This window comes from Convolutriloba macropyga, chromosome 4, assembly GCF_964194025.1.
Source record: "Convolutriloba macropyga chromosome 4, txConMacr16.3, whole genome shotgun sequence".
NCBI classification, from domain to species: domain Eukaryota; kingdom Metazoa; phylum Xenacoelomorpha; order Acoela; family Convolutidae; genus Convolutriloba; species Convolutriloba macropyga.
The window spans coordinates 22,045,606-22,070,984 of NC_134471.1; the positions used below are offsets into that span (position 1 = coordinate 22,045,606).

Consider the following 25,379-nt stretch of genomic DNA (forward strand, 5'->3'; position numbering starts at 1 on the left):
TCATCCAGCAATCATTTCGGCGCCAAAAATGTCAAGAACAGTCAATTATTTTCAAATTTCTCCACCTTGATAATTGTTTAAAGATTTTTTGATAATTGTTTAAAGATAATTGTTTAAAGATAATTGTTTAAAGAAACGCCTGAGTTTCAATTGATTGAAAGTTTTTTTTTTATTTTCACCACACTTCACTTCATTTCCACATGTCTCGCCATTAATTCAACAGAACGACCTCACAACCAAAATTGTGTTCAAGCTGTGTTTACAATTGTGAACATTTAAGAAAAGTCGCGAACACACTTACGAGATATCTGCTTTTAATTTTCTTGGCAAATGTTGTTGGCAGAGCCGATTTCTAATTGGAAAAAAGGTTTTGTTATCCGGCTTGCGGCAAAAAAAGTAAGATCAGATTCTTCAAACGACGGAAATTGAAAGAAATGTACTTATTTAACTTTCCAAAAATGTGAACAACTCCCCGGAACTTTTTCTGTGATGAACTGCCAAAAAAGTGGCAATAACAAGTTACTAAATCTAAGTATATCATTATTGCAATATGGAATATATAAAATTTGTCCACGAAACACTTAAAAAGTTGGCGAAATTTCTACTTTTGCTGTAAGTACAGAGAAAACTGAATACTATTTCGAAGAAGTCAGTGAAGTTTATCGTGCTAAGGCAAACATTAGGTTCCTGACTTATAATCCGTTTTTGTGTTTTAAAAACCGAAAATATAAACTTTCAAATAATCGCTTTGAACAATTCTCTTTTTATGACTAATTCATAGGAGACAATTTAAATTGTTTGACAGCCATGACAAATTCTGCTCATTTCTTATTTTACAGAAATAAAAACGATTAAACCATTTGGAATTCCAATTTGTCAATAAATTATGTTTCAAACAGTTAACTTACATCTCTTACAAACATACTGATATTTAACTTGCTGATCTGTTTATTTCCTTAACCAGCTGTCTCTATGCTACATTAATTCAACAAAACGATATCACAAAAAATGCGTTCAAGCTGTGTTTAAAAGTTTGGAACATTTAAGAAAACTTTTAATGCTTAAAAAATCAGAAACAATAAGAAATTGACCGTTTTTATGTGCCCTGCCTCAGCTCAACTCAGTTAAGTTACAAAATGCTTCAAGTTAGCATGATAAATTACTACGTTCAATTAGTGCTTAGTTTCAATTTTGGCAAATTCTAAACAAGTTTTGTTTTCCCCAAGTTCGATGTTAACTATATTCAGTTAAAACTTCAGGAAAGCCAGTATAAGCGATATCACCACGGATCCTCCAACAGTGGCATAAGCCGTAGTCTTCAAATTCTCTAAATTCAACCCATAACCGAAATCCCAGAACAGATGTCTGACTCCGTTCAGGGAATGATAAACCACAGGGAGACTAATCAGAAACTTTCCAGTGCCCAGTAGCAGTTTTCCACTAGTGTAAGACGTTAGATAAGTGATGTAGGCAGGAAACATGTATGGCAGTGAAATATAAGGGACTGCTAACACAAACAGACCCCCGTACATCATTATACCAGTAGCTCTGTGTGTAATTGATAGTGTATTTGTGTACTGCCAGCTGTAAATAGTCATGTGGGGTGATATGGGCCGTTTCAGATTTCTATTTTTCTCCCAAAACTCGACTTTCTCATTTTTGGCAATCTTCTGGACGTTTGGATCCATTCCAGATGAGTCTGAAGTTACTTGTCTAAATGATGATTTGTAGAGAACCGCAGGGAGAATGGTGTTCCCCAAGGTGGAGTTGCTACTTTGTGACGACACCAGTAATGACGTATGGCATGGTCTTAAAGCTTTAATTCTTATTTGGTGAAGTAATGCCATTCTGTACTTCGATCTGAAAAAAGCTGTCATGAAATAAATAAAACAAATAAGAAAGCTGTCGGAAAAGTGCCTAATAGTTATGGCGACAGCTGCCGCATACGAATGACTCAGACTTTCCATTACTAATTTGAACATAACTTTGATATTGGCCAAGTATGTTCTACAAGTAATAATGCCTGTGGTCGATCAATCGATTTTCCAACATCTAGGGCTTTGTTTTACATGTGCAACTAATGTGTTATCGAAATACAGATAATGCACTCAACTAAATTGACAACGAGTAAAGAACTACTGAAAAACTAATTGAAGCAATGAGTAATATTATATTTTGAGGTCAGGAGCTTTCGAATTATAAATAATTGCTCGCCAAACATAATTAAGAAAGACGATAAACTAAAATTCATAATAGCAAAACCTCAGCTACTTGATGCTATTAGAGCTCAAATACTACTAGAATTTAAATTGAAAAAGAATGAAAACAAATTCGAAACATAGCTGGCAGATTGTCAGAAAATAGCCGCAATAGCTTTGTAGATCTGCAGTCTCAAAAAAAAGTAAAAAAGACAGACCAGAAAAATTTGTCTTTTCATTGAAGGCCGATATGTTATATTTTGATTAAAAATCTCATAAGTTTTTGCTGCCTCTATGAGCTGCTCTCAAATAACCTTCATTTAGAGTGACACACACCCATTAGACCTCATCTCTTTGAATTATAGTAAATAAAATTCAACTTCAAAGTGAGGAAGTCATTTTTGAGAGTGAGGTAAGTCAAGTGTGACCAAAAATTTAATCACGCGAATGAACAAAAAAACTCGCTCCACTTAGAGCGAAAAATGACGTCACACACGCACTTCAGTTGAAATTGCATGAACGAATGAACAAAAAGCAGATTTGAAGTGATTGTGACGTCATATGGTCGTAACAAAAATCGTGACGACGAAATAAAAAAAACATAGCAGGACAAGTCTTGACGTACAATTGAAAGAATTTTCATTGACTAAACAGAAAAACTAGACCTAGAATGGACAATGAGTGAATTGAGAAAACCATTTTAAAAAAATTAGATAAAAAAATAAGAAAACAGAAAATCAATGTCAAAATTCCGCATGTGAACAAAAAAACCTCTAGCGAGAAATAAAAATTAAATTCAAACAAAAAACTAAACCTAGAATGAGCTGTGAATGGCTTGGGAAAACCATTTAGAAAAAAATCCGATCCAAAAAATCGAAAAAAAGTAAAAATCAGAGTGAAATTGCCATATGCGCATGTGAACAAAAAACCACTATACCAAGAAACCGAATTTTTGTTCAAACACCGTATTCTTACTCTACTTTAAAATTTAAAAGGCAAAAAAAATTTCACGCCGCAAAACCACTCGCTTTTTCGCTCTAATTCCTGTTTTGGCGTGACCAAAATCACTACTCCAATTTGACTTCAAAAACCATGAAAATGTGTGAACAGATCTTAAAAAAAAAGACAGCGCCCCAATACATTTCAAATTCTTTGAATTGTAAAAAACCAAGAGAAGGCCAATAATAGCCCCAGCTATCGCTGTGCTGCTATTAAAAAAATTCATTTGACTTCAAGTAGTATACTGCCGCCAAATGAGCTCAACTGTATAAAATTTGATACATTTCAACTGCATAGCTTTGAAAATTGGAACAGAATAAATATTTTTTGCAGCAAAATTTTGAGAGCACGTTTTTGGAGCACCAATCACTCGTACTTGAAATAATCAGATTACAATTTTCGTAAACATTTTATTATAATTTCCTCTGTTTCTGCTACCTGAATGATTTAGGAAATACAAAAATCAAACAAAACGGACGAACATTGGAAAAATTGCTCTCCAGCAACTAGTGTTAGCTCTTATCTCTAGCGTTTTACTTCAGTCGGTGCGTTGGTGGAGCGAGACTTCTCATATGACTTCAAGTAAATTTCCTGCAACTGTTTAGTTGTTAAAATTGTAAAAGAGAAAATTTTAAGTCACGCAAAAAGAACAAGGCGGCTCGGTAATGTGCGATGGCACATAAGGTTCCGACCCCGCCCATCCACAATTTTGGCATAATTGTCTACCAAATGAGGAACAGATAGAAAAACCCAAAAATTATTTTTTGCGAATCCCAAAAAAGCCCAAGTCTTTTTCAAAAAATTCTGTATGAACGATAAGATAGCCTCCACAGCAAATAACTCAGTGGAGTAAACAATGATGCATTGGATTGCTGTAATATGTCAATATTAAGAGAGCGAGTCAAGACGAACAGCAAAATCAAACAACAACAACAACAAACATTAATTACATCAAAAAAATTATGTCCCTCTTAAAAACTAAATTTAAGTCAACATACCGTCAGATAAACCTAAAACTAAACAAAAATAACTTAAAAATCACCAGAAAACATATGCGACCAGTCCATAAAAAGGTTTGGTAACAATTATACAAAAAAGAACAAAAACAGTAAAGTAAAAAAAAATTAACTTATTTTTTTGAAACAGTTAACTTCAAAGTAATAAATACCATTAGGAATCAATTAATATTACCACAAATTTACGATTACCACTGCTTCTATAGAAGGACATGAGGACCTATCCTTATTCATTTTTTAAAGCGGCTAAAAAGAACAACAAAGAACAAACAAAATTTAAATTGAAACTTGCCAGAAAACGCTGTCAAAACCGTCAAGCCAAATTTTGGCACTCAAAATATATTTGATTGCGCCTTCTTCAAACAGTTATAATGTAGTACGTGGCCATTCATTAGTAAGACTAGGTAACAAGTAGACAAAAAAGCGGAGTGCTAAAGTATGTAATACTTTTAATTTTTTTTTCGAAACAAAATTACATTCAATGTCATGAAAGGCATTAATTACAAAAAGAACTATTTAAATATCGTCGTTTTTTCATGAAAAAGAAACCCTCGAGACCTGTAATTATCGAGAATATTTCTTGCATCTACAAAAAGAACGTCAAATATGACAAAAATCAAATTAATTTAATTTTTTTTTGTGAAAAAGCGGTGTCGAAGCCAGTAAGGTCATAACAAAATCTTTAAAAAAAAGATTTTGGGACACCAATCCCTTTTATTCCCTTGACACCCATAATGCCATATTTGACCTGTAATTAACTAACGAGATTAGGTAACAAAAAGAAACATAAAAGAACAAAATTGCGAAGTTAAAAAGTTTTTTTTTAAATTTTGGAAAACGATTGTTTTCAAAGTCATGAAAGCCATCAGCTATCTACTAATATCAGAATATCGGTTCTTCTATTCTTCCATGAAAAGCCAATGAAAGCTATCACTATACAGGAAATTTCATACGACCGAAACGACAAAGTATAGATGACAGTTAGAGACATTTAGAGAAAATTAAAAAATTCAATTGATTTCTTCAAGAAAGAGGCGTCGAGGCCGTTAAAACGATGATGTATATCATTCAGGATTTTAAAATGTTCAATTTTGCCTTATTCTGAATGCTAATAAGGTGACATGAGAACTGTCAATAATGTGATAATGTTACAAAATTAAAAAACGTGAAAAACTGGCAAATATCAAAACAAACAAAAATCTGAAATCTAGTAGTATCAAAGCCAGAAAATAATAACTTCAGGCTTAAAAATGCAACCGAGAATAAATGTTAAATCAGTAGAAAGAAGAAGCAGTCTTTCTTTGCTGACACTAAGTTGGAAGTTGAACAAATTAAGAAAAAAATAGAGGAAAAGTTACTTAAGCCATTATTTATTGAAAAGTCAATTATTTTTAAAAAAAGAAACGACCATAAACTTTCAATTAAAAACCTAAATGCATTAGCTTGGAGCTGCTTAGCAAAGCGAATTGGTTGGACCTATCACTCCTGAGCTTTGATTTGATATGTTCGGTTCTTTATTATTAAAAAAATGTCTTTTTTAAAAAAAAAAAAGACCGACTGATTACAACCTGATTTTTTTTTGGATTGTAACAGTCCAAGAATGGCCCAAAACAAGCCCTGCTAATATTTATTGTCCGTTAGGAACAATTGAATTTTCGAATGTTGTAGATAAAGATAATTTGTTAGTTGAAAACTCAAAATAAATTCTGCATTTTTGATAATCAACGAGTAAAGTTAGCAAAAAACGGCAAAGTTTTAACTACAGTGCACTCTCAGCGGACTCTGAAGTAGAATTAGCCCCCCTCTGAGTCTTCAAAGATTGTATGAGTGTTGTTTGGGGTGTACTGTTGGCAAATTTAATCAAAGTGGACTAAAGTAGCTTATTTCGTGCTGTTTTTGATGAAAAAGGCTAAATTTTGAAATGCTTATCCAGATTTTTTGACCAAAAAAATTAAATCAAAACAATCAACAATGCTTGTTCGTCTTCAAAAATAAAATCAACGACACTATTCTTAAAAATTATAACAAATTTTAGCAAAATTGACGAAAATTTAGGCAAAAATTCCGGAAAATGTGAATAAAAACAACGTGAATTCACTCTTCTTTTCTCAGAAGTTTAAACCTCAATAACTCCCTGTAGAAAACGAAAATTAAAAAAATCTTTTTAATTCCATATTCTACGCTGGACGGGCTTTCTAATGATACCAGTCTCAACTCTCTACGATGAATATATCGAGCGCCGAAAATTCACGGAACAAAAAAAAACCCATTTGAGTATATAGTTCCTCCCCCCTCAAGAGGGTCGGAACAAAAAGTCAAAGCCGTAAAAAGACACGTTAAAGGTGAAAACGGCCAAGCGACAACTTTGCCGTACATGACACACGTTTACAAAAAATTGCTACAAACTCCGTTCGCGAATAATTAATAAGAAAACGTTAATAGTAAAATCTTTTGTCCAAATGTTTTTCAAATGATTTCCTGATGACCTCAATATGTCGCATATCAGTTTCTTGATACATGTTCTCCCACCGAATGGTTTGATCATTCTCATTGCTCAATATTAATTTTGGTAGAAAAATATTAACCAAGGTTTGAAATCAAATCTTTTGTTTGGGACAGGCTGGTGACAGTTGCTTGCTACTGCGGGCACAAACCTACATATTAGCCATAAATGACATGGAGCTAATTTATTGCTACATTACGGATTTAAATTTAATAATCAAACTAAATTCCGTGCCATTAACTTCTTTAGTAATAGTGCACAGCTGGGACAATTTACAGCACCGAACAGACAAGCAAAATTGAAAAAAATGGCACAGAAATTTATACATCTTTCGAGAACTTCTTGAGTTAAGACTTTAACAAGTAACAGCGCAACTAACAGAAATTACAAAATGCCAACATTCAAAAAAGTCGTTTTGGCTCTTCAAAAAATAACGGAAAAGGAAAATCATAAACATTAGAGGATGCATGAAACAACCGCCTAACGACAAAATGATGTCAAACGAGTGGGTTCGGCCTGAGTAATATCATAGCTACGATTAGGAAACACAGCCTCAGTGGCTCAGATGGCGGTTGTCTACATCTCCGAGATTATTCTTTACACAATAAACGTACGGATCTTTTCCGCTAGCGCCCCCCGTCCTATATAGCCGAAACTTAGGCACCCCCAAATATTAATGTTTTGCTCCTTTTGGAAAGTTTACTTATGATCATGATTACGTACCTAGTATAAAACATCAACAGACACATTTGCAACATTTTTCAGGATCCCTTTATTCAGGATCCAAGCACGTAATTCCCGAAAATGCAATAAGAACAAGCTTTTGGTGGATGTTTACACTATATGCAGTTCATTATTATTATGAACGTATTAATTTCAAATCACCGCTCTATTAATATTTTCTAAATGCCCATTCAGACGTATTCACATGTAATAATTAAAGCGCATACATAATGTTTAAACATATACAAATCGGGGTTGCCTAATTTACTTGGGGGGGGGGGGGGGGGGGGGGGCTAAAGGGGAAAGATCTGAACTTACACCACTTCAGTAGTTCGCTGAACTGTTCGCCATTAGACTAACAAAGCACTAAGCGAACTTTATGGTGACTCAATGTCCACAACAAATGTCACGAAATTCGCCGGTCGGACGATAATGATCAGACTTAAAATCGGTTGTAAAAGATTCGCTAAAAAACCAGCAGCACTAACACCACTGCAGCAAATATCGTTTCAAGAGCAATTAAAACATCTAATAAGACTACTAATAATGTTCAATGCTTCGAAAAGTGAATCCATAAGGTCAACTCAACGATAAAAAGGTTTAGAAAAAAGCAGAGTAAAATTAAACACGCGCTCGCATTCACCCGGCCAGCTTTTTTTAATGAAACAACCAAGAAAACTAAGAACCACATCCACTAACTCTCAAATCCAGTTCCCCATCAAAGATATCCTTCATTTCCACGAAAAAATTTTTTTTTCTTATTTTCCATCTTATCGTAATCAATCGTTAAAATGATACAGGATTTTTGATAACCTCGCCGAACAAAGAAAATAATACAAAACAAATCACTAGTTACCCCTAATATTGAAAAAATGGTATCAAATTAACTACTATATTCTTCAGAAGAACAAGTTATTTCAGCAAATACTGCACTGCACAGTGTTTAATGAAAAGATAACCAAATTATACAAGGAGGCTCGGTAATATGCGTCTGCACATGATGTTCCGACCCCACTCATCCACAATTCTGGCTTAATTGTCCATCAAATGAGGGAGAGAGAAAACTTTCAAAAACGAAATTCAAAAACAATTCGTTATGAATCTAAAAATTGTCTCCAACTCACATCACTTAGTAAAGTAAATAACGCCACGTTAAAAAAAATTTCCTTTTTTTGAAAACAATTGATTTCAAACAATGAAATATATTTGATATCATCTGAAATTTTTAAAGACGGTGATTCATAGCTTCATGTGAAGACATTGAGAACTATCATTATCCAGAATATGTCGGAGGTCCACAAAAACAAACGAAAAACACAGAAGAAACACGAAAATTCAAATTAATATTCAAAAACCTTGTCGAAGGCAAAATCAGTGCAAAATAAGTAATGATCAGTTGCTCCTTCGATCACCAATAACATATATGACTTCTGAATGATGAGACTAGATAACAAGAAGACAAAAAACAATGGCAAAGCTAAAAATTTCGTAAAATTTTATGAAACCAAGTAACTTAAAAAGTTATATCAGACATCAGCATTCAAATAAGAACATTATATAGATTCAGATAAGAATAATTATCTCAACCTGGACCTGTTTGAGTTTAAGTAAATTTTAGTCTTCGAAAAAAATTAATTTCAAAATCATAAAAATTTAGCTATCACCTGAAAATACTAAATAAGTTTCCTTTTACCAAGAAATCCGGACATCTGTCATTATTTAGAAAAAGTCATACGTCTACAAAAAGAACGAGAAATATAGACAGAAGTTAAATTAAATTAAGACAAAATAAATTGTTGCAAAAAACGGGTGTCATAGCCGATAAAACAAAAATTAGTGAACTACGAAAAATAGATATTTCCAATTGTGTCTTTCGTCAACACCAAAATTGCAATACAAGACCTGTAATTAATTAGACAAGGAAACAATTAGATAAAAAGAACAGCAAACTGGAAAGTTAAAAAATACGTCTAAATGATTTTAAAGCATCTGATTTCAAAGTCCAGACAAACTTTAGCGATCAACTGAAATCAGTAAATAGGCTCCTTTGTTGATCCTTACGGAGCAGCTAACACCTGCAATTATGCAGAATTATTCATACGACAAGCGAAAACAAAAAAATCCACTAAATTGGTAGAATATGGTGTCGAAGCCGTTAAGGGCAAAATATATACAACGAAAAAAAAATATGTTCCATTGTGCCTTCTTTAACGCCAAAAATGTGATATCTGATCTGTCAATATTATGACAAGACAAGAACACGAACCTCAAAGATTGAAAAATGTCCAACAATTACATTTTATTTGTGAAAACTCGTAGCATCAAAACGGAAAACCCATTACTTAAAACGTTAAAACGCAACAAATATTAGATTTTATTACCTTAGAAAGACGATACCACCTGTCTTTGCTGACCTTAAACTACAAGAAGAACGAAAAGAGCAAAAAGTGGCAGAGCTCAATTATCCATTGTTCATTTTGAAAACAGTATTTTTAAAAGCTAAAACAACCATAAGGTTACGAAAGAAAAATTAGATCAGTTTCCTTGAAACTTCTTAGGAATCCAACTGCACCATTCATGAGTAACTCTTGCTTTGAAACCTTGCTGTTTGTCTGTTCTGTAATTAAAACGAAAGCAAAAACAAACAAATAGATTTTCAAAAAAGACCGACAGTGTAATCCGAATTATTGTTGGACTGTAAAAACAATCAGACCCAAACCAGACTTGCTATTGCTGATCATTAATTACGAACACGTATTGGTTCCAAATAATATGGATATGAATACGCTGACAAAAAAGTGGACTTATTAAAGATAAAAGCTGCATTTTGTATAATTATCGACTTAAACTAGCCAACCAGCAAAAATTTAATTCAAGAATACTCAAAACCATCCATGATGAATATACCGATCGGCCAAAAATGACTGAACAAAAAACCATTGGATTATATAATTCATCACCCACTAAAGTGGGTTGGAACAATAGTTCCTTAAATGCATAACTAATGGTCTACTCTTTTCTTCAAACTTTTTGGCAGCGTGATCAGTTTGCCCTGAGAGAATTAATTCAACGCCGCCAAAAATTCAGCCCTCCGCTTCTTAATCGAATTCACAAGCATCAGTAGAAGACGGAACGTTAAAAAAGCGATCTTGCCTAAATATGTAGTAATAAAGCCGGCAGACTGCCGGATAATAGCCACCTTTGACACCTACAGACATCGGGAATGAAACACGCAACGAAAAAAAGCCGAAAGGAAAGATTGAAAGTTTCAATTTCTTAGAAGACAAGTGTTTTAATTTGGTGAACAGCTGTGATTAGGTTACACAATTTTATTAAACTATGCTTCTAAATTGAAAGATTTCAAATTTGCTACTTATACCACAACTCGCATTAACTCTAAATAAATTTGATAACTTAATATGCGTTGACTTACTCACTGTTAAAAGATTTGTACCGTTGCTCTTGAATTTACATTTCAGAATTTGATCGTAATCACTAAATACATTGGCCCATTTTGACGAACGAATTCTGCCATGTTTGTGAAACATTGAATCTGATTTAAAAATAAGCGTTAAGATGAAGTCTTTAAAATCGATAACATGATTTCGTTAAAGAAGGCTATTGTCAGTCTTTGTTTGCATACTTTTATCAGTTGTCAGTCTTAAAAACAAAGCGAAACAAAGCAGTTGCTCTTTTCTGCTCGTTTTATGCTATTCAAAAGGTTTGAAATTCACGTTTCTCAACCAAAATGGCCAACCAAGAGAACCTTACTACAGAAAATCGAACTGAAACAAATTATTAAAATTTTACAAATACTGTAACAAAACAAAGCCTACTCATACAAAATCTTACGGATGGTCTCGAAACTTGAGAATAAAAAAAATACTTCAGAAAAAACCATCTACCAGGTAGAAAAACAATAAACAACAGTAGAAAGGCATCAAAACAGACCCTTTCTTATTTTTACTAACATCGACATGCTAGCTGATAGTAACGTACTTGCACCAGTTTTACAGAAAAAACAACAACTTACAGGTTAGATTGAATTCCCACGAAATGTCGATTGCCCACTCACTAAAAAATGGAAACAATGCGCCTGTGTTGTTCAATTTTACTATTTGCAACAAAGGGACATAATTCTGAAACGTGCTTCATGGTTAAGAAGTCTGATAAATTCAATGGGGAATCCTATTTTTATTCATGAACCACTAGCGAAAGAGGATGTTATCATTGAAAAAAAGCTCAAGAACTGGACATTAAGTATAAAATTAAGAAATCCCACTTATGGGCTATTGATGGCGAAAGATAAAAACCAGTTGATGACATCAGCGAGCTTTCGGATTATCAAAGGAGACAACAAAAGAGTTTGCAAAACATACAAAATAATGGCACTCCATTCTTGAATAACAAAGGAACCTATCCTTTTCGCCTCATATGGACGCAACAAACAGTGGGAATGATATACCTATCAACAAAAAACAAAATATGTACGGTGTTTCATTTCAGCAAAACAGAACTTATGCATCAAAAAACTAACATTCTCAGTCTTGCTAGTTAAAATCAGGTCTCTAAACAAACATTTTGAGGAGCTTCAGGTTTTTGGCAAACAATTGAGTCCCTACCAAATGTGATTTGCCTTGTTGAAACTTGGATACAGGAGGGTTCTCATGAAGAACACTTCAACTGCTAAAAAAAATAATTGCTACAAACCGGGTGGGAATTGGTGGAGTAGCCATCTTTTGCAGGGACGATATTTTTCTCTTAGAAAGCTTTGCAACGAATAAATGAAAGCCTAGGTATAAAAATTAGTACAAATAACAAAAATTATACTTTGATTACATACTATGTTCACCTAGGGTTCAATAAAAATCAGTTCATGACTAAATTGACAGCTATCTTGAGACGATGGTGGTTGTGAACCAAAACTTTATCGTATGTGGAGACTTCAATATAGATCAACTATTTCTGACTCGTATAAAAAAGGGATTTGAAGATGTAATGGTATGAATGGTATGAACCATTCATACCATTACCTCTATTAATGGTACGATAGAGTAGTAATGGTACTCTCTCTAGTAATGGTATCTCTAGTAATGGTATGTAACTAATGGATTCGGGTATAAATAGAGAAACGTTAAAAATAACAATTAAATTTCCGAACAACAAAACGGATCAAACTTAAAACGCTTTTTGTAATTGTTTACATTTTGTAGTCGACAAATACCGGTCTTTGGTTGAAATCAAACAAAACAAAAGTAGGAAACAATGGGTCACGTCAAAAATCGATTAAAAAATCTTTTTGCCAAGACAAACAATGCAGAAGCAAAATGGTTGAGAACAAAAAATAACATTGATAAAAATAGATATCTTCAACTGAAAAGCAAGAGCACTGAAAACCATGAACGACGCAAAAAAAGTTTTTCATACAAAACAGAATTCAGAGTGTGGTAGGGACTCGATGAAAACGTACAAAACCTTAAACAAAATGATAGGCAGGAACAGCAGAAGTGATGTGAATTATATGATTGTTTTCAATAATATTGGAACTGATGACCCCAGTACCATAGCTCACTATTTCAATGAACACTTTGTAAATGTTGCAGATGAAATAGTAAACAAATTACCTCAAATAGGCTTTCCTTCATCTAATTATACTGAAGAACAATCTACGATGCTATATGAAACAAATGTGGTAGAAGTGCTCTCACAAATAGCAAGCCTACCAAATTCTTTTTGCATGGTGTGCAACACCTTTAATAAGAGAACTGACAAAAATTTAGCGCCTTTTTAGTTAATTAAATCAACGAATCTTTTTTGAGTGGAGTTTTCCCAAATAGCCTAAAACGAGCAATTATCCAACCTCATTTTAAAACGAGATCAGAAACTGATGACAATAACCATCGACCAATTTTGATTTTGCCGTCACTTGAAAAAATCTTGGAAAAACTTATGAAAATCAAAATTGTCGGCTACATTGTGAAATTCGAAATCTTGGTGAAAATCGGATCGGTTTCCGCAGACAGAGCATTCGACACTGTAAATCACCCGCTGCTGTTGAAAAAATTTTAGAGCTTTGGATTTAGGGGTCAAGTTTTAAGCTGGTTTTCCTCAAATCATTTTATAACTCAAATCAAGAACACAGTGTATTATATGGAAAGAACTGAGAGTATATATATGGAATATCAAAAGAACTGATAGTAAAAATGGAGATCCTCAAGGTTCTGTTCTGGGTCCTGTACTTTTTACTGTACTTTAATGGCTTTGTGGGCGCTTGTAAATTATCAACTCCTTTTTTTTGCCGAACACACCAGCCTCCTTATCAAAAGAAGACCAACTTCTGAAGAATTAAATACTGAAATTCATTCAGTTTCACATTGGCTATATCAAATTAAATTGGATTTAAACGGGTCAAAAACATTTGTAATGAATTTTCTTAAACCAAGGTAAACACAAACTATCAAAATTGCGCAGTTCACAAGTGCAACACCTACAAATATCTAGGAGTAATTCTAGACGCCAATTTAATTTTCGAAGCACACATGGGAGCCATTTGTTAAAAATTAAATAAGAGGTTCGGAATAATTGCAAGGCTAAGGAAAACTTGCAGTCGCAACACCATCTTGATATTCTAAAACACTACGGTGGTACCAATTTTCGAGCATGAAATTCTTATTTATGCTGGAACAACGTTAAATTAGCTGCACAAAATTTAACGGTTACAAAAGAAAATTTAGATTTGTCTTTAGAGAGAAACCAAGAGACTCCATATTTGAAACCTTATTCGAGTTCAAAATTTTAACAATTAGTGAACTATACAGAAAACACCTGCTTTCATTCAGCCTTAAAAAATACTTTGGGTTACATTCAAACAAAACGATGAGATTTTGTCCATAAATCAAAATTTTTCAAACAATACTCGCTCGAAAACCGCATTATACAAACAAAAACCTCAAAACAAAATTCAACTCGGACATCTCTGGGGTATCGCGGTAGAATTTTGATATTTTTTACTGAAACAAAATACTGAGCTTGAAACAGAAACCATGTTCTGTATAATAAAAAAAACTAGCCAATGGACTTCAGTATAGCTTGATCATACAAAATGACACGCTAATAAAACTGTCTTCAAATAATATCAGGGCGCTTAACTAAGATACCAGAGTATTTGCAAGCGTCCACTCCTGATGAAACTTCCGATTTATTTATTTTTAATAGTGGATTCTGCTGTTTCCTCAACTTCTTCGTGCTATATAAATATACAGGGAAATTCAAATTCGGTTCTACAGTATAACTTGTTATAATTTGCAGTTCACATCGCAAAACCACGAGAATTTGCACTCTACTTCCTGCTTCAGGGTGTTACAAAATCAGATCTCAAATTTAACCCCCAAAATTATGATAATGTTAGAGATGTCACTGTAATACAGCTTCCCTCAGCTCAGAGCTTCACATCAACAAAAAATCCTTGGAACTGAATAATTTATTATGCTTTAAGCATATGGTACAACCATATATCGTCCAGACTACATATAAACTAGAAGTATCAAACATAAATCGACTAATGTCGGGAGAACTGCTCTTGAACGACAGGCGGGTAGAAAATTATTCGACCACGCCGGGATTTAAACCATTGACCTCCCGATACCTAACCACATGCACTGCCACTGGGTCATCAAACAATTTTTTTTTCTTTTGCCGCAACCAATTTATATTAGGAACAAGCTCTACTTCGGAGTGAGAGCAATAGTGATCACTCAAAAATAGAACGAAAGCGTGAAAAAGTCACTTGAGAAGTCAAAGAATGTTCTAGAAGAAAAGCGCAAAATGGTCAAGCACAAAATTTACATAAAAAAGAACATACCCGGCAGATTGCCGGAAAATAGCCGCCGTTGATTCCAATAAGCATGATTGGGATTGAAATAACAGAAGATATTGAAAGAGATTTTTGTACAAAAACATTTTTGTAAGTCCGATTTATTTTGATGGCATTTCGTATTTGATTATACTTCTGTTTCTTAGAGAGAGGCTACAGGGGCCACTATCAATAACAATAAGCATCAGAGAGAGGTAACTAATACTTATAGGAACGACATTCAAATAGCGGGCATCTAAAATTGGGCTTTATGGGTTTATCCCGTTTCTATTTCTGACTTCAATTTTTTCTACTGACTCTGTTCATTTTGAATTGCTTTGCTTAGCAACTGATGTTTAAAATCACTTTTAGCAGAATGAGAGAAGAGAGAAACTAGCCTAGAGAAGTCAAAAAGATTTCACGCAAAATGTTGAAAAGGCGGCAAAATGAGGTAAAGCGAAACATTTTTTTATTCGACGAAGTAAAAAAAAAAATAGGAGCGCTATAATAGCCGGCTGAGAAGATGAGGGCGGCTATTAATCAACACTTTTACAATAATTGCTATGAAATTCGTTCAAGAGCAATTACAACGCTGATATGATCATTTATTGAATAATCTTACTTATGTTAGACCCTGCAAAAATCATTTTTTTAAACTTTAACTCAACAGCAATGAATGTTCTTTCTGTTTTCACATCACTGCTCTTTTCAGAATCATTCTGTGTCGATTTATCACCTTTTGACTTTCTCGAAGTAGCTCCAAACGCTTTCAAAGATTCCGACATTGGCGCTCCTGTTATTTGTATCTTCAGTTTTCCGCCCTGTCCAAACCCACCAATAATTACTCCTTTGTCACCCGATGAAAACTCAACTTTCAGTCGCAAAAATTTCTCGATATTCGTCTCTTTTTTGAGCATATTTTTGCATATAACGCAATCATCCGAAAAAATTCTGTCAATTGAACCTTGCTTCTGTTTCCTCTTGAAGACTTTTAATTTGCTCAAATACGTCTCCGGATAATTCGGCTCATAAAACACAGTATCAGGCTTTCCATAAAAAGCAATTCTGCAAGTATTTGATAAAATATCTGAATCCAACTTTGAGCCGATCAGAATTGAGTTCGGAGCTGCTAAAATTGGTTTTTCGAACTGAAGCAACATGAAAATTGTCGCACGCTGATTTGCTTCAGAGTTTTCCGCGGACTTTTTGTCCTCGTCGATTTGCTGACAAAATTCGTACTCTTGTTCAGAGTCAAATCGACACTGATTTCCTGTAGTACTCGAGAATAATGTTACCTTAGCCATTACTGTTTCATGGCCAACAAAAATGTGAAACTTCGAATTAGAAGCAATAGCTCCTTTATAGAATCGGACCTTACGTAATAGCATCACACAGCCGTGTATATTACGTAACAATCCAGGGTAGCATACCAGACCTCGTTCCAAAGACGAGGATTCAAATTGTGTGACACAAACACCGGCTCTGTCGCCTTTTTGGATTGAGTTAACGGGTTTACGGAAGACTTGGATAGATTTGACTTTTTTGTCCATAGAAAGTGATGCAATTTCGATCTTGTCATTTACTGATACTTTTCCTTGAAGACATGTTCCTGTCATTACAGTTCCTTGTCCTAAACAAAAAATCCTGGGTTAAACATCTTTAGAGCTATCTTGAAGGAACCTAAAGAAAAAATTTTCCCACCCGCTTCTCATAGATTACTATCATCTTCTTTCGTTGCCCTGTTGTTTAACAACTGCATCAAATGAACTCACACGCAAGCTCAACCGCTTCTTAGGCAAAGAATGCTTTATCATCGCAAAGACACGTTCACTTGAATGTCGGATCATGAAAAACGAAACCCATGCTAAGAAAACACTTCAAAAACGGTTCTTTCCTATTAATTACCCCCTTCTTCGATCAATTCTCATAACTATTCTCACAATTTTTCTGTAATTCTTCGCAGATCTGTTTTACGATCACTATGTTGATACATCACAACTGTTTTTACTTTGAATTAATGTTCACTGAAGAAGATCAATTTTGGGATACATTCTAACCAATTGTTGCGTGAAAATACAAGAAACTTTCTCAAACAAATTTGAGCTACAAGGATCTCTTACTCACCTTTTATTGAAAAACAATGATCAACAGCAAATAGGAACTGCTCCGTCGAATAACTATTGTCATTATTTTCCGTAGCTAACCGAGCTGAGATCGCTGTTGAAACATATCGCCTCAAGATTGAAGAAAGACGACCTGTGATCTCGACTGTCATTTCTTTTGAGGAATCTTCACTTTGGACACAAGAAAAGGGGACTATTTCGATCCCCTCTCCAAACACCGTTTGTTTGAAAGTTGCTCGCAGTCGTTTCTTCATCTTCTCTACTTTCTCCAACCTGCATCACATCTAATTAAGACATGGTATACACACTTTCGGGGGAAATAGGGCTATAAAGACTGCTTAAATTCTTAATAACAGAATTCAACACGAAGACAATAATTAATTTTACGTTGCTCACAACCTTTTCAGATTCTCTACGAATATGCTGCTTGTTTTTGTTGTTCCGACCCCATTAAAGCGGGAAGGACCTCTATGCGATATCTCCGATTTTAAGTCCCATCAGTTTTGATCCCCAAAAAATTTCTTGCATAGAAGCACAAGTGGTATCATTTAGAAGCCCTTGCAGGGTAAGATATAACCAAGAATATATTACAGAATGCCAGAAAATAGCCGCGATAGCATTGTAGACCTACAGTTTCAAAAAGAAAACAACATACCAAAAAAGACATTTTTGTTCTTATTTTAATCGTTGAGATTATATATATATATATATATATATATATATATATTGATATATTGATTCTATATGTTGCTGTTTCTATTAGCTGCTCTCAAATAATCTTCAATTAGAGTGGCGTAATCTCAGTTCACCTTATCACCTTAATTTAAAAAAAAGTCGTTTTGAAATAAAGTAATATTACATTTATATTGCGAAAACCAATATTGCACTTATATTAAGCACACAAAAACAATTTTATCGTCATTCAGAAACCATACAAAGAATCAAAGATTTAATTCTCGCTTGCACAGACAACATTGTGACTGAAAACTCATCGTAAAATCTTTCAACATTTGTATTTTTTAGAAATCTCAGGTAATCATGAAAAAAACAGCCAAAATATTTAAGTATTAAACTCACAAAACAATAATCTGGTATCAAGAGTTCAGTCACTCAAGAGACACATTGCGAAAACTTAAGGCAGTTAGCATTCTTAGAGACAGAAAAGATTGAAAAATGAAAATCAAAAACTTAGGTCTCAAGAAAACAGAGCTTTTCGTTGTGAAAACACAGCATTTTAAAAACTTACAAATACTATTCTCTTGTTGGAGATACTTTTCTTCACCTGATTAAAACCCCATGAAAATCAAACAGCGTTAAATCTCGAAGTCGAAAAGGCAATTATGATCAAAATTTAGCCCGAGAAAATTCACATAAAACATAAATCAGTCGATTGAGTCATAAAAATTGGTGAAAGAGCAATTCAAAATAAATTTTCAGACGTGTATTATAATAAAAGAAATCAACTGAAAACAAAAAACTCGAAAGAAAAAATTTCTTAAACAACTTAAAAGCAGAGCAAATATAACAAAAGGGTGCCAAACGAAGAGTAACAGAAAAAGGGGGCCCAAACGCAAACAAATAATGACAAAAAGGTGCCGTCATAGTATTGAACGTTGAAAAAAAATTTGATAAAATTCAAGTACACAAACAAGTATAATTCAATGCGTAGAAATTAATATTCAGTAAAATTACACGAACATCCTTCCCAAAATTTTATTAAAATTACAATTATTAAATAAATTTTTTTATTGAAATGCAAACTAAACCAAAATATAATGAAAATATATTTATCAGCAATAAAATCCCCGCCAAAGTACAGAAATTCTATATTATACAGCTGAAGAAAAGTATCTCCAACATAAGAATAGCATTGGTAAAAACTTCTGAAATGCTGTGACGGCACAACAATTAGCTCTGTTTTCTTGAGACCTAAACATTGATTTTCATTATTTTACAAGTCACCTGTTAAAATATTGTTATAATTATAACTATGATATAAATTTTCTGCTGAATTGCAAAGAATCAACCTAAATATAATGAAAATATCAATAACAATTTATAAACGAGACGTGGCCATTTACATTGATAAGAAACGTTCGCTTCTTTTTTGTTATCAATGTTATCGAAACTTTTTTGTTATCAATGTAAATGGCCACGTCTCGTTAATAATTTTTAATTGACATTTCAAATATATTAAAGTCTTTAAGTAATTCTATATTAGAGTCTTTAAAATTCAATAGAAACATCATTTCATAATTGTAATTTTAACAATATTTTAATGGATGATTTGTAAAAAAAATGAAACTCAAAATTTAGGTTTCAAAAAAAGCGAAATATGAGCCATTTTTCTGCAAAAATGCATTCCCGAGTCGAGACTGAAGCGTAAAATTGTGACAACTTGCAGGTTGCTTGACAAAGATGGTTAACTTGTACGAATTTGCAAGTCGAACGGCTAACTTGTAAGTTTTCGTGCGCGTTCGGTCCTGTCAAGCTCAACTCTCATTGGTAATTTCTGTCTCACTGGTTCATATAACATTCTGTCATTTACCACAGAAAGCGCGTGGGAGTTAGTTGCTCGGTTTGCATAACAAAATGTAATGCGACCTAAGTTGACAAATCGGTTACTTCTGAATTTTACCAATGCAAGAGATCATTTTGCAATTCCATTAAAGTAGATATCAATTAGCTTCTTCCCGATTGCTTTTTTTTAAAAAAATATTCCTAAAATCTTTTACCCTTTTTGAATCTGATCGAAGTTACAACTTCACATGGCAGCATTTTGTTTCAAATAATTTATTTATCCTTCATTTTTATAGAATTTTTTTTAATTGTATGATTTCAGTTCACACTTTCCCAGAATCTATATTTTTTGTCTTGATCATCTGTTCACATTCACAATTTCCGAAGTTTGTTTTTTTTCTATAATATCAGCACAAAAGTTATCCCGTAAGAACATTTGAAAAAATCAAGCTAAGAGCAAAACAATTGAGCCAAATGGACAAAAAAACTCTTAGAAACGATTACCTATTTGCGCAATTTTCTCAAAAACACTTAAAAACCAAAAAGTCATTCACTCAACGCGGCGAATGAACAAATTTCTCTCTCAAAAATTGGTTCAAATGTCAGTTTACTCACTTTGCTTTTAGGTCGAAACGAGGTCTGAACAGATAGTAGTTCCGGTAAAAAAAAATCCTCGAGAAAATCAAAATTCCTTCGTATCTTAAAAAAGCCAAGAGAAGGCCAATAATCGCCCAGCTATCGCTTTGCTGCTATTAAACATATCCGACAGATTGCCGGAAAAAAGCCGCCGTTGATTCCAATAAGCATGATTGGGATTGAACAAATAGAAGATATTGAAAAAAAAAAGATTTTTGTACAAAAGAATTTTTTAAGTCTGATTTATTTTGATGGCATTTCGTAGTTGAACATACTTCTGTTTCTTAGAGAGAGGCTACAGGGGCTACTATCAATTCCAATAAGCATAAGAGATAGTAACTAAGACTTATAGGAACGACCTTCAAATAGTGGGCATCTAAAATTGGGCTTCATGGGTTTATCCCGTTTCTATTTCTAACTTCAATTTTTTAAACCGACTCTGTTCGAATTTTTGTTCTAACACCGTTTTCTCACTCTACTTTAAATTTAGAGCAAAAAAATTTCACGCCGCAAAACCACTCGCTTTTTCGCTCCACTTCCTGTTTCGGCGTGACCAAAATCACTACTCCAATTTGACTTTAAAAATCATGAAAATGTGTGAACAGATCTTAAAAAAAAGACAGCGCCCCAATACAATTCAAATTCTTTGAACTGTAAAAAAATAGGAGCGCTATAATAGCCGGCTGAGAAGATGAGGCCGGCTATTAATAAACATTTCACCTGGCAACTTTTGGTCGTGGTGGAACCTAATGAGCTTCTTTTCAAGAGCTTGAACCATTTGTACGGAGTCCTTTTGTAGTCTCTCTTTTGCTACATGTTGATTTCTATTTGTTTATTGTGTATGACAACAGAGAATTAAAATTATCACTATTATCATAATTAGTGCTGCGGCTAATGGTATAAATGTGAATATCATTTCTCTACAATTCTAGCGCGGAGTTACGCGTCTTCTGTAATCTATGAACTTGACAGAACTGTTGGTAGCACATTTCATTGAAGAGTTAAATGTTTGGTCGGTTAACCTTTTGGTAGTAGTGTATTGGGTAACCTAGTCGAGTTAACAGACGCAACTTTAAAAACGCAATATTCTCACCTACTCTCTTCGGGGAATAAATCCACTTTGTTCAGCACCACAATTAGAGGCAACTTCTGGCTGGACGAGAGGATCTCAGCCAACACAATGCATTCGGCAGTCTGAGTTTGGATCCCCTTGGAGGCATCCACAACTAGAATCATCAAATCGATTATGCTAGCACCTCCGATGATTGTGCGTATGAGCGACGCATGACCAGGACAATCGACCAGCGTTACTTGGACATCTGGGGGTAAATTCTCCGAGTTCTGAAAGATTTGCATCAACGGACATGATATTTTCGAAACGTTCGAGTGGTATTAAAATTGATGATTTTTCTGAAAAGGACTCTCTGGAAAAGGATTTGGGTAATTGAAGAAAATCTTTGTTTATTTAATTTCTCTCATATCCCACCTCGGATGTCTCCAATGGTAGGATGAAAGAGGAAAATCCCAGATCCAGAGTAATTCCTCTCTCCTGGCTCTGAGGATTCTTGTCAAAACAGGCTGTTGAAGCCACAGTACTCAGACTTCTACACAAGGAAGTTTTCCCACTGTCCACATGACCTAGCACCCCAATGTTGATGTTGCTCACCTTAGCCGAAGAGGCCATCATACACCAGTCACGAAATTATCAATTCAAGGAAAACAGTAAACCTGAAAATGATCACAGATGGCATAAAACACTAAATTGTAAACAGAAACGGTGTCGGCGGTCTTGTTTGCGCACCCGGCGCATAGATAAAATGTTTACAAATCAGGTGTCAGGAACTGTCCCTCCGAACGATTTTTCCCGATAGCATGCTGCGAATAACCTAATCTCGTTTTTGCACTGATGGGAGTTTTTGTAGCCTTATGAAGAGAAACTTGCCATTAATATTTATTTATACCAATACAAAGGTCTTAGAAACTCAATTATGGAGGAACACAATCAAATGGGGGAGAACAGTTTCACAGTTACATTTAAAACAAGTATAGCGACTGAAGTTGAAAATTCTGCACAAAATCCACCAAAATAACTAGCTATGTTTTCTCACAGAAGCTAGAATAATCTAATTCCAACAAGGCGGCTCGGTAATGTGCAATGGCACATAAGGTTCCGACCCCGCCCATCCACAATTTTGTGGATGGGCGACCAAATGAGGAACAGATAGAAAAACCCAAAAATTATTTTTTGCGAATCCCAAAAAAGCCCAAGTCTTTTTCAAAAAATTCCGTATGAACGATAAGATAACCTCCAAAACAAATAACTCAGTGGAGTAAAAATTGATGCATTAGATTGCTGTAATATGTCAATATTAAGAGAGCGAGTCAAAACGAACAGCAAAATCAAACAACAACAACAACAAACATTAATTATATCAAAAAATTTATGTCCCTCTTAAAAACTAAATTTAATAACAAAGTCAACATACCGTCAGATAAACCTGAAACTAAACAAAAATAACTTAAAAATCACCACAAAACATATGCGACCAGTCCATAGAAAGGTTGGGTAATAATTATACAAAAAAGAACAAAAACAGAAAAGTAAAAAAAATTAACTTTTTTTTTTGAAACAATTAACTTCAAAGTAATAAATACCATTAGGAATAAATTAATATTACCACAAATTTGCGATTACCACTGCTTCTATAGAAGGGCATTAGGACCTGACCTTATTCATTTTTTAGAGCGGCTAAAAAGAACAACAAAGAACAAACAAAATTTAAATTGAAACTTGCCAGAAAACGCTGTCAAAACCGTCAAGCCAAATTTTGGCACTCAAAATATATTTGATTGCGCCTTCTTCAAACAGTTATAATGTAGTACGTGGCCATTCATTAGTAAGACTAGGTAACAAGTAGACAAAAAAGCGGAGTGCTAAAGTATGTAATACTTTTAATTTTTTTTTCGAAACAAAATTACATTCAATGTCATGAAAGGCATTAATTACAAAAAGAACTATTTAAATATCGTCGTTTTTTCATGAAAAAGAAACCCTCGAGACCTGTAATTATCCAGAATATTTCTTGCATCTACAAAAAGAACGTCAAATATGACAAAAATCAAATTAATTTAATTTTTTTTTGTGAAAAAGCGGTGTCGAAGCCAGTAAGGTCATAACAAAATCTTTAAAAAAAAGATTTTTGGACACTAATCCCTTTTATTCCCTTGACACCCATAATGTCATATTTGACCTGTAATCAACTAACGAGATTAGGTAACAAAAAGAAACATAAAAAGAACAAAATTGCGAAGTTAAAAAATTATTTTTTAATTTTGGAAAACGATGGGTTTGAAAGTCATAAAAGCCATCAGCTATCTGCTAATATCAGAATATCGGTTTTTCTATTCTTCCATGAAAAGCCAATGAAAGCTATCACTAAACAGGAAATTTCATACGACCGAAACGACAAAGTATAAATGACAGTTAAGACAAAATTAAAAAATTCAATTGATTTCTTCAAGAAAGAGGCGTCGAGGCCATTAAAACGATGATTTATATCTTTCAAGATTTTAATATGTTCAATTGTGTTTTAATTTGAATGCTAATAAGGTGACATGAGAACTGTCAATAATGTGATAATGTGACAAAATTAGAAAACATGAAAAACTGGCAAATATCAAAACAAACAAAAATCTAAAATCTTGTAGTATCAAAGCCAGAAAACAATAATTTCAGGCTTAAAACTGCAACCGAGAATAAATGTTAACTCAGTAGAAAGAAGAAGCAGTCTTTTTTTGCTGACACTAAGCTGGAAGTTGAACAAATTAAGAAAAAAATAGAGGAAAAGTTAATTAAGCCATTATTTATTGAAAAGTCAATTATTTTTAAAAAAAACCACCATAAACTTTCAATTAAAAAACTAAATGAATTAGCCTGGAGCTGTTTCGCAAGCGAATTGGTTGGACCTATCACTCCTGAGCTTTGATTTGATATGTTCTGTTCTTTATTATTAAAAAAAAGTCTTTTTTTAAAAAAAAAAGACCGACTGATTACAACCCGATTTTTTTTTGGATTGTAACAGTCCAAGAATGGCCCAAAACTACCCCTGTTAATACTTATTGTCCGTTAAGAACAATTGATTTTTCAAATGTTGTAGATATAGATAATTTCTGAGTTGAAACTCAAAATAAATTTTGCATTTTTGATAATCAACGAGTAAAGTTAGCAAAAAACGGCAAAGTTTTAACTACAAGGCACTCTCTGCGGACTCTGAAGTAGAAATAGCCCCCCTCTGAGTCTACAAAGATTGTATGAGTGTTGTTTGGGGGTGTACTGTAGGCAAATTTAATCAAAGTGGACTAAAGTAGCTTATTTCGTGCTGTTGTTGATGAAAAAGGCTAAATTTTGAAATGTTTATCCAGATTTTTTGACCAAAAAATTAAATCAAAACAATCAAAAATGCTTGTTCGTCTTCAAAAATGAAATCAACGACACTATTCTTAAAAATTATAACAAATTTTAGCATAATTGACGAAAATTTAGGCAAAAATTCCGGAAAATGTGAATAAAAACAACGTGAATTCACTCTTCTTTTCTCAGAAGTTTAAGCCTCGATAACTCCCTGTAGAAAACGAAAATTAAAAAAATCTTTTTAATTCCATATTCTACGCTGAACGAGCTTTCTAATGATACCAGTCTCAACTCTCTACGATGAATATATCGAGCGGCGAAAATTCACTGAACAAAAAAAAAAAAACCCAGTTGAGTATATAGTTCCTCCCCCCTCAAGAGGGTCGGAACAATTAAAA

General features: G+C 33.7%; 2 protein-coding genes across 2 annotated transcripts in view; both read right to left on the minus strand.

Moving 5' to 3' along the window:
* Nucleotides 1-1,247: 1,247 nt before the first annotated feature.
* LOC142338022 (succinate dehydrogenase cytochrome b560 subunit, mitochondrial-like) lies at nucleotides 1,248-1,847 on the minus strand. The gene has a single exon (XM_075387656.1). The coding sequence runs from the start codon at nucleotides 1,845-1,847 to the stop codon at nucleotides 1,248-1,250; it is 600 nt and encodes a 199-aa protein (XP_075243771.1).
* A 14,028-nt stretch (nucleotides 1,848-15,875) lies between these two features.
* LOC142337513 (selenocysteine-specific elongation factor-like) overlaps nucleotides 15,876-25,379 on the minus strand; it is a 286,977-nt gene continuing 277,473 nt past the window's right edge. The window contains exons 2-5 of the mRNA XM_075386792.1: nucleotides 22,057-22,298; nucleotides 21,664-21,911; nucleotides 17,416-17,687; nucleotides 15,876-16,921 (exon numbers count right to left, since the gene is read on the minus strand). Of these exons, the coding sequence (XP_075242907.1) occupies nucleotides 15,897-16,921; nucleotides 17,416-17,687; nucleotides 21,664-21,911; nucleotides 22,057-22,257 (1,746 nt within the window). The 5' untranslated portion in view covers nucleotides 22,258-22,298 and the 3' untranslated portion in view covers nucleotides 15,876-15,896. The remainder of the gene's footprint in view (nucleotides 16,922-17,415; nucleotides 17,688-21,663; nucleotides 21,912-22,056; nucleotides 22,299-25,379) is intronic.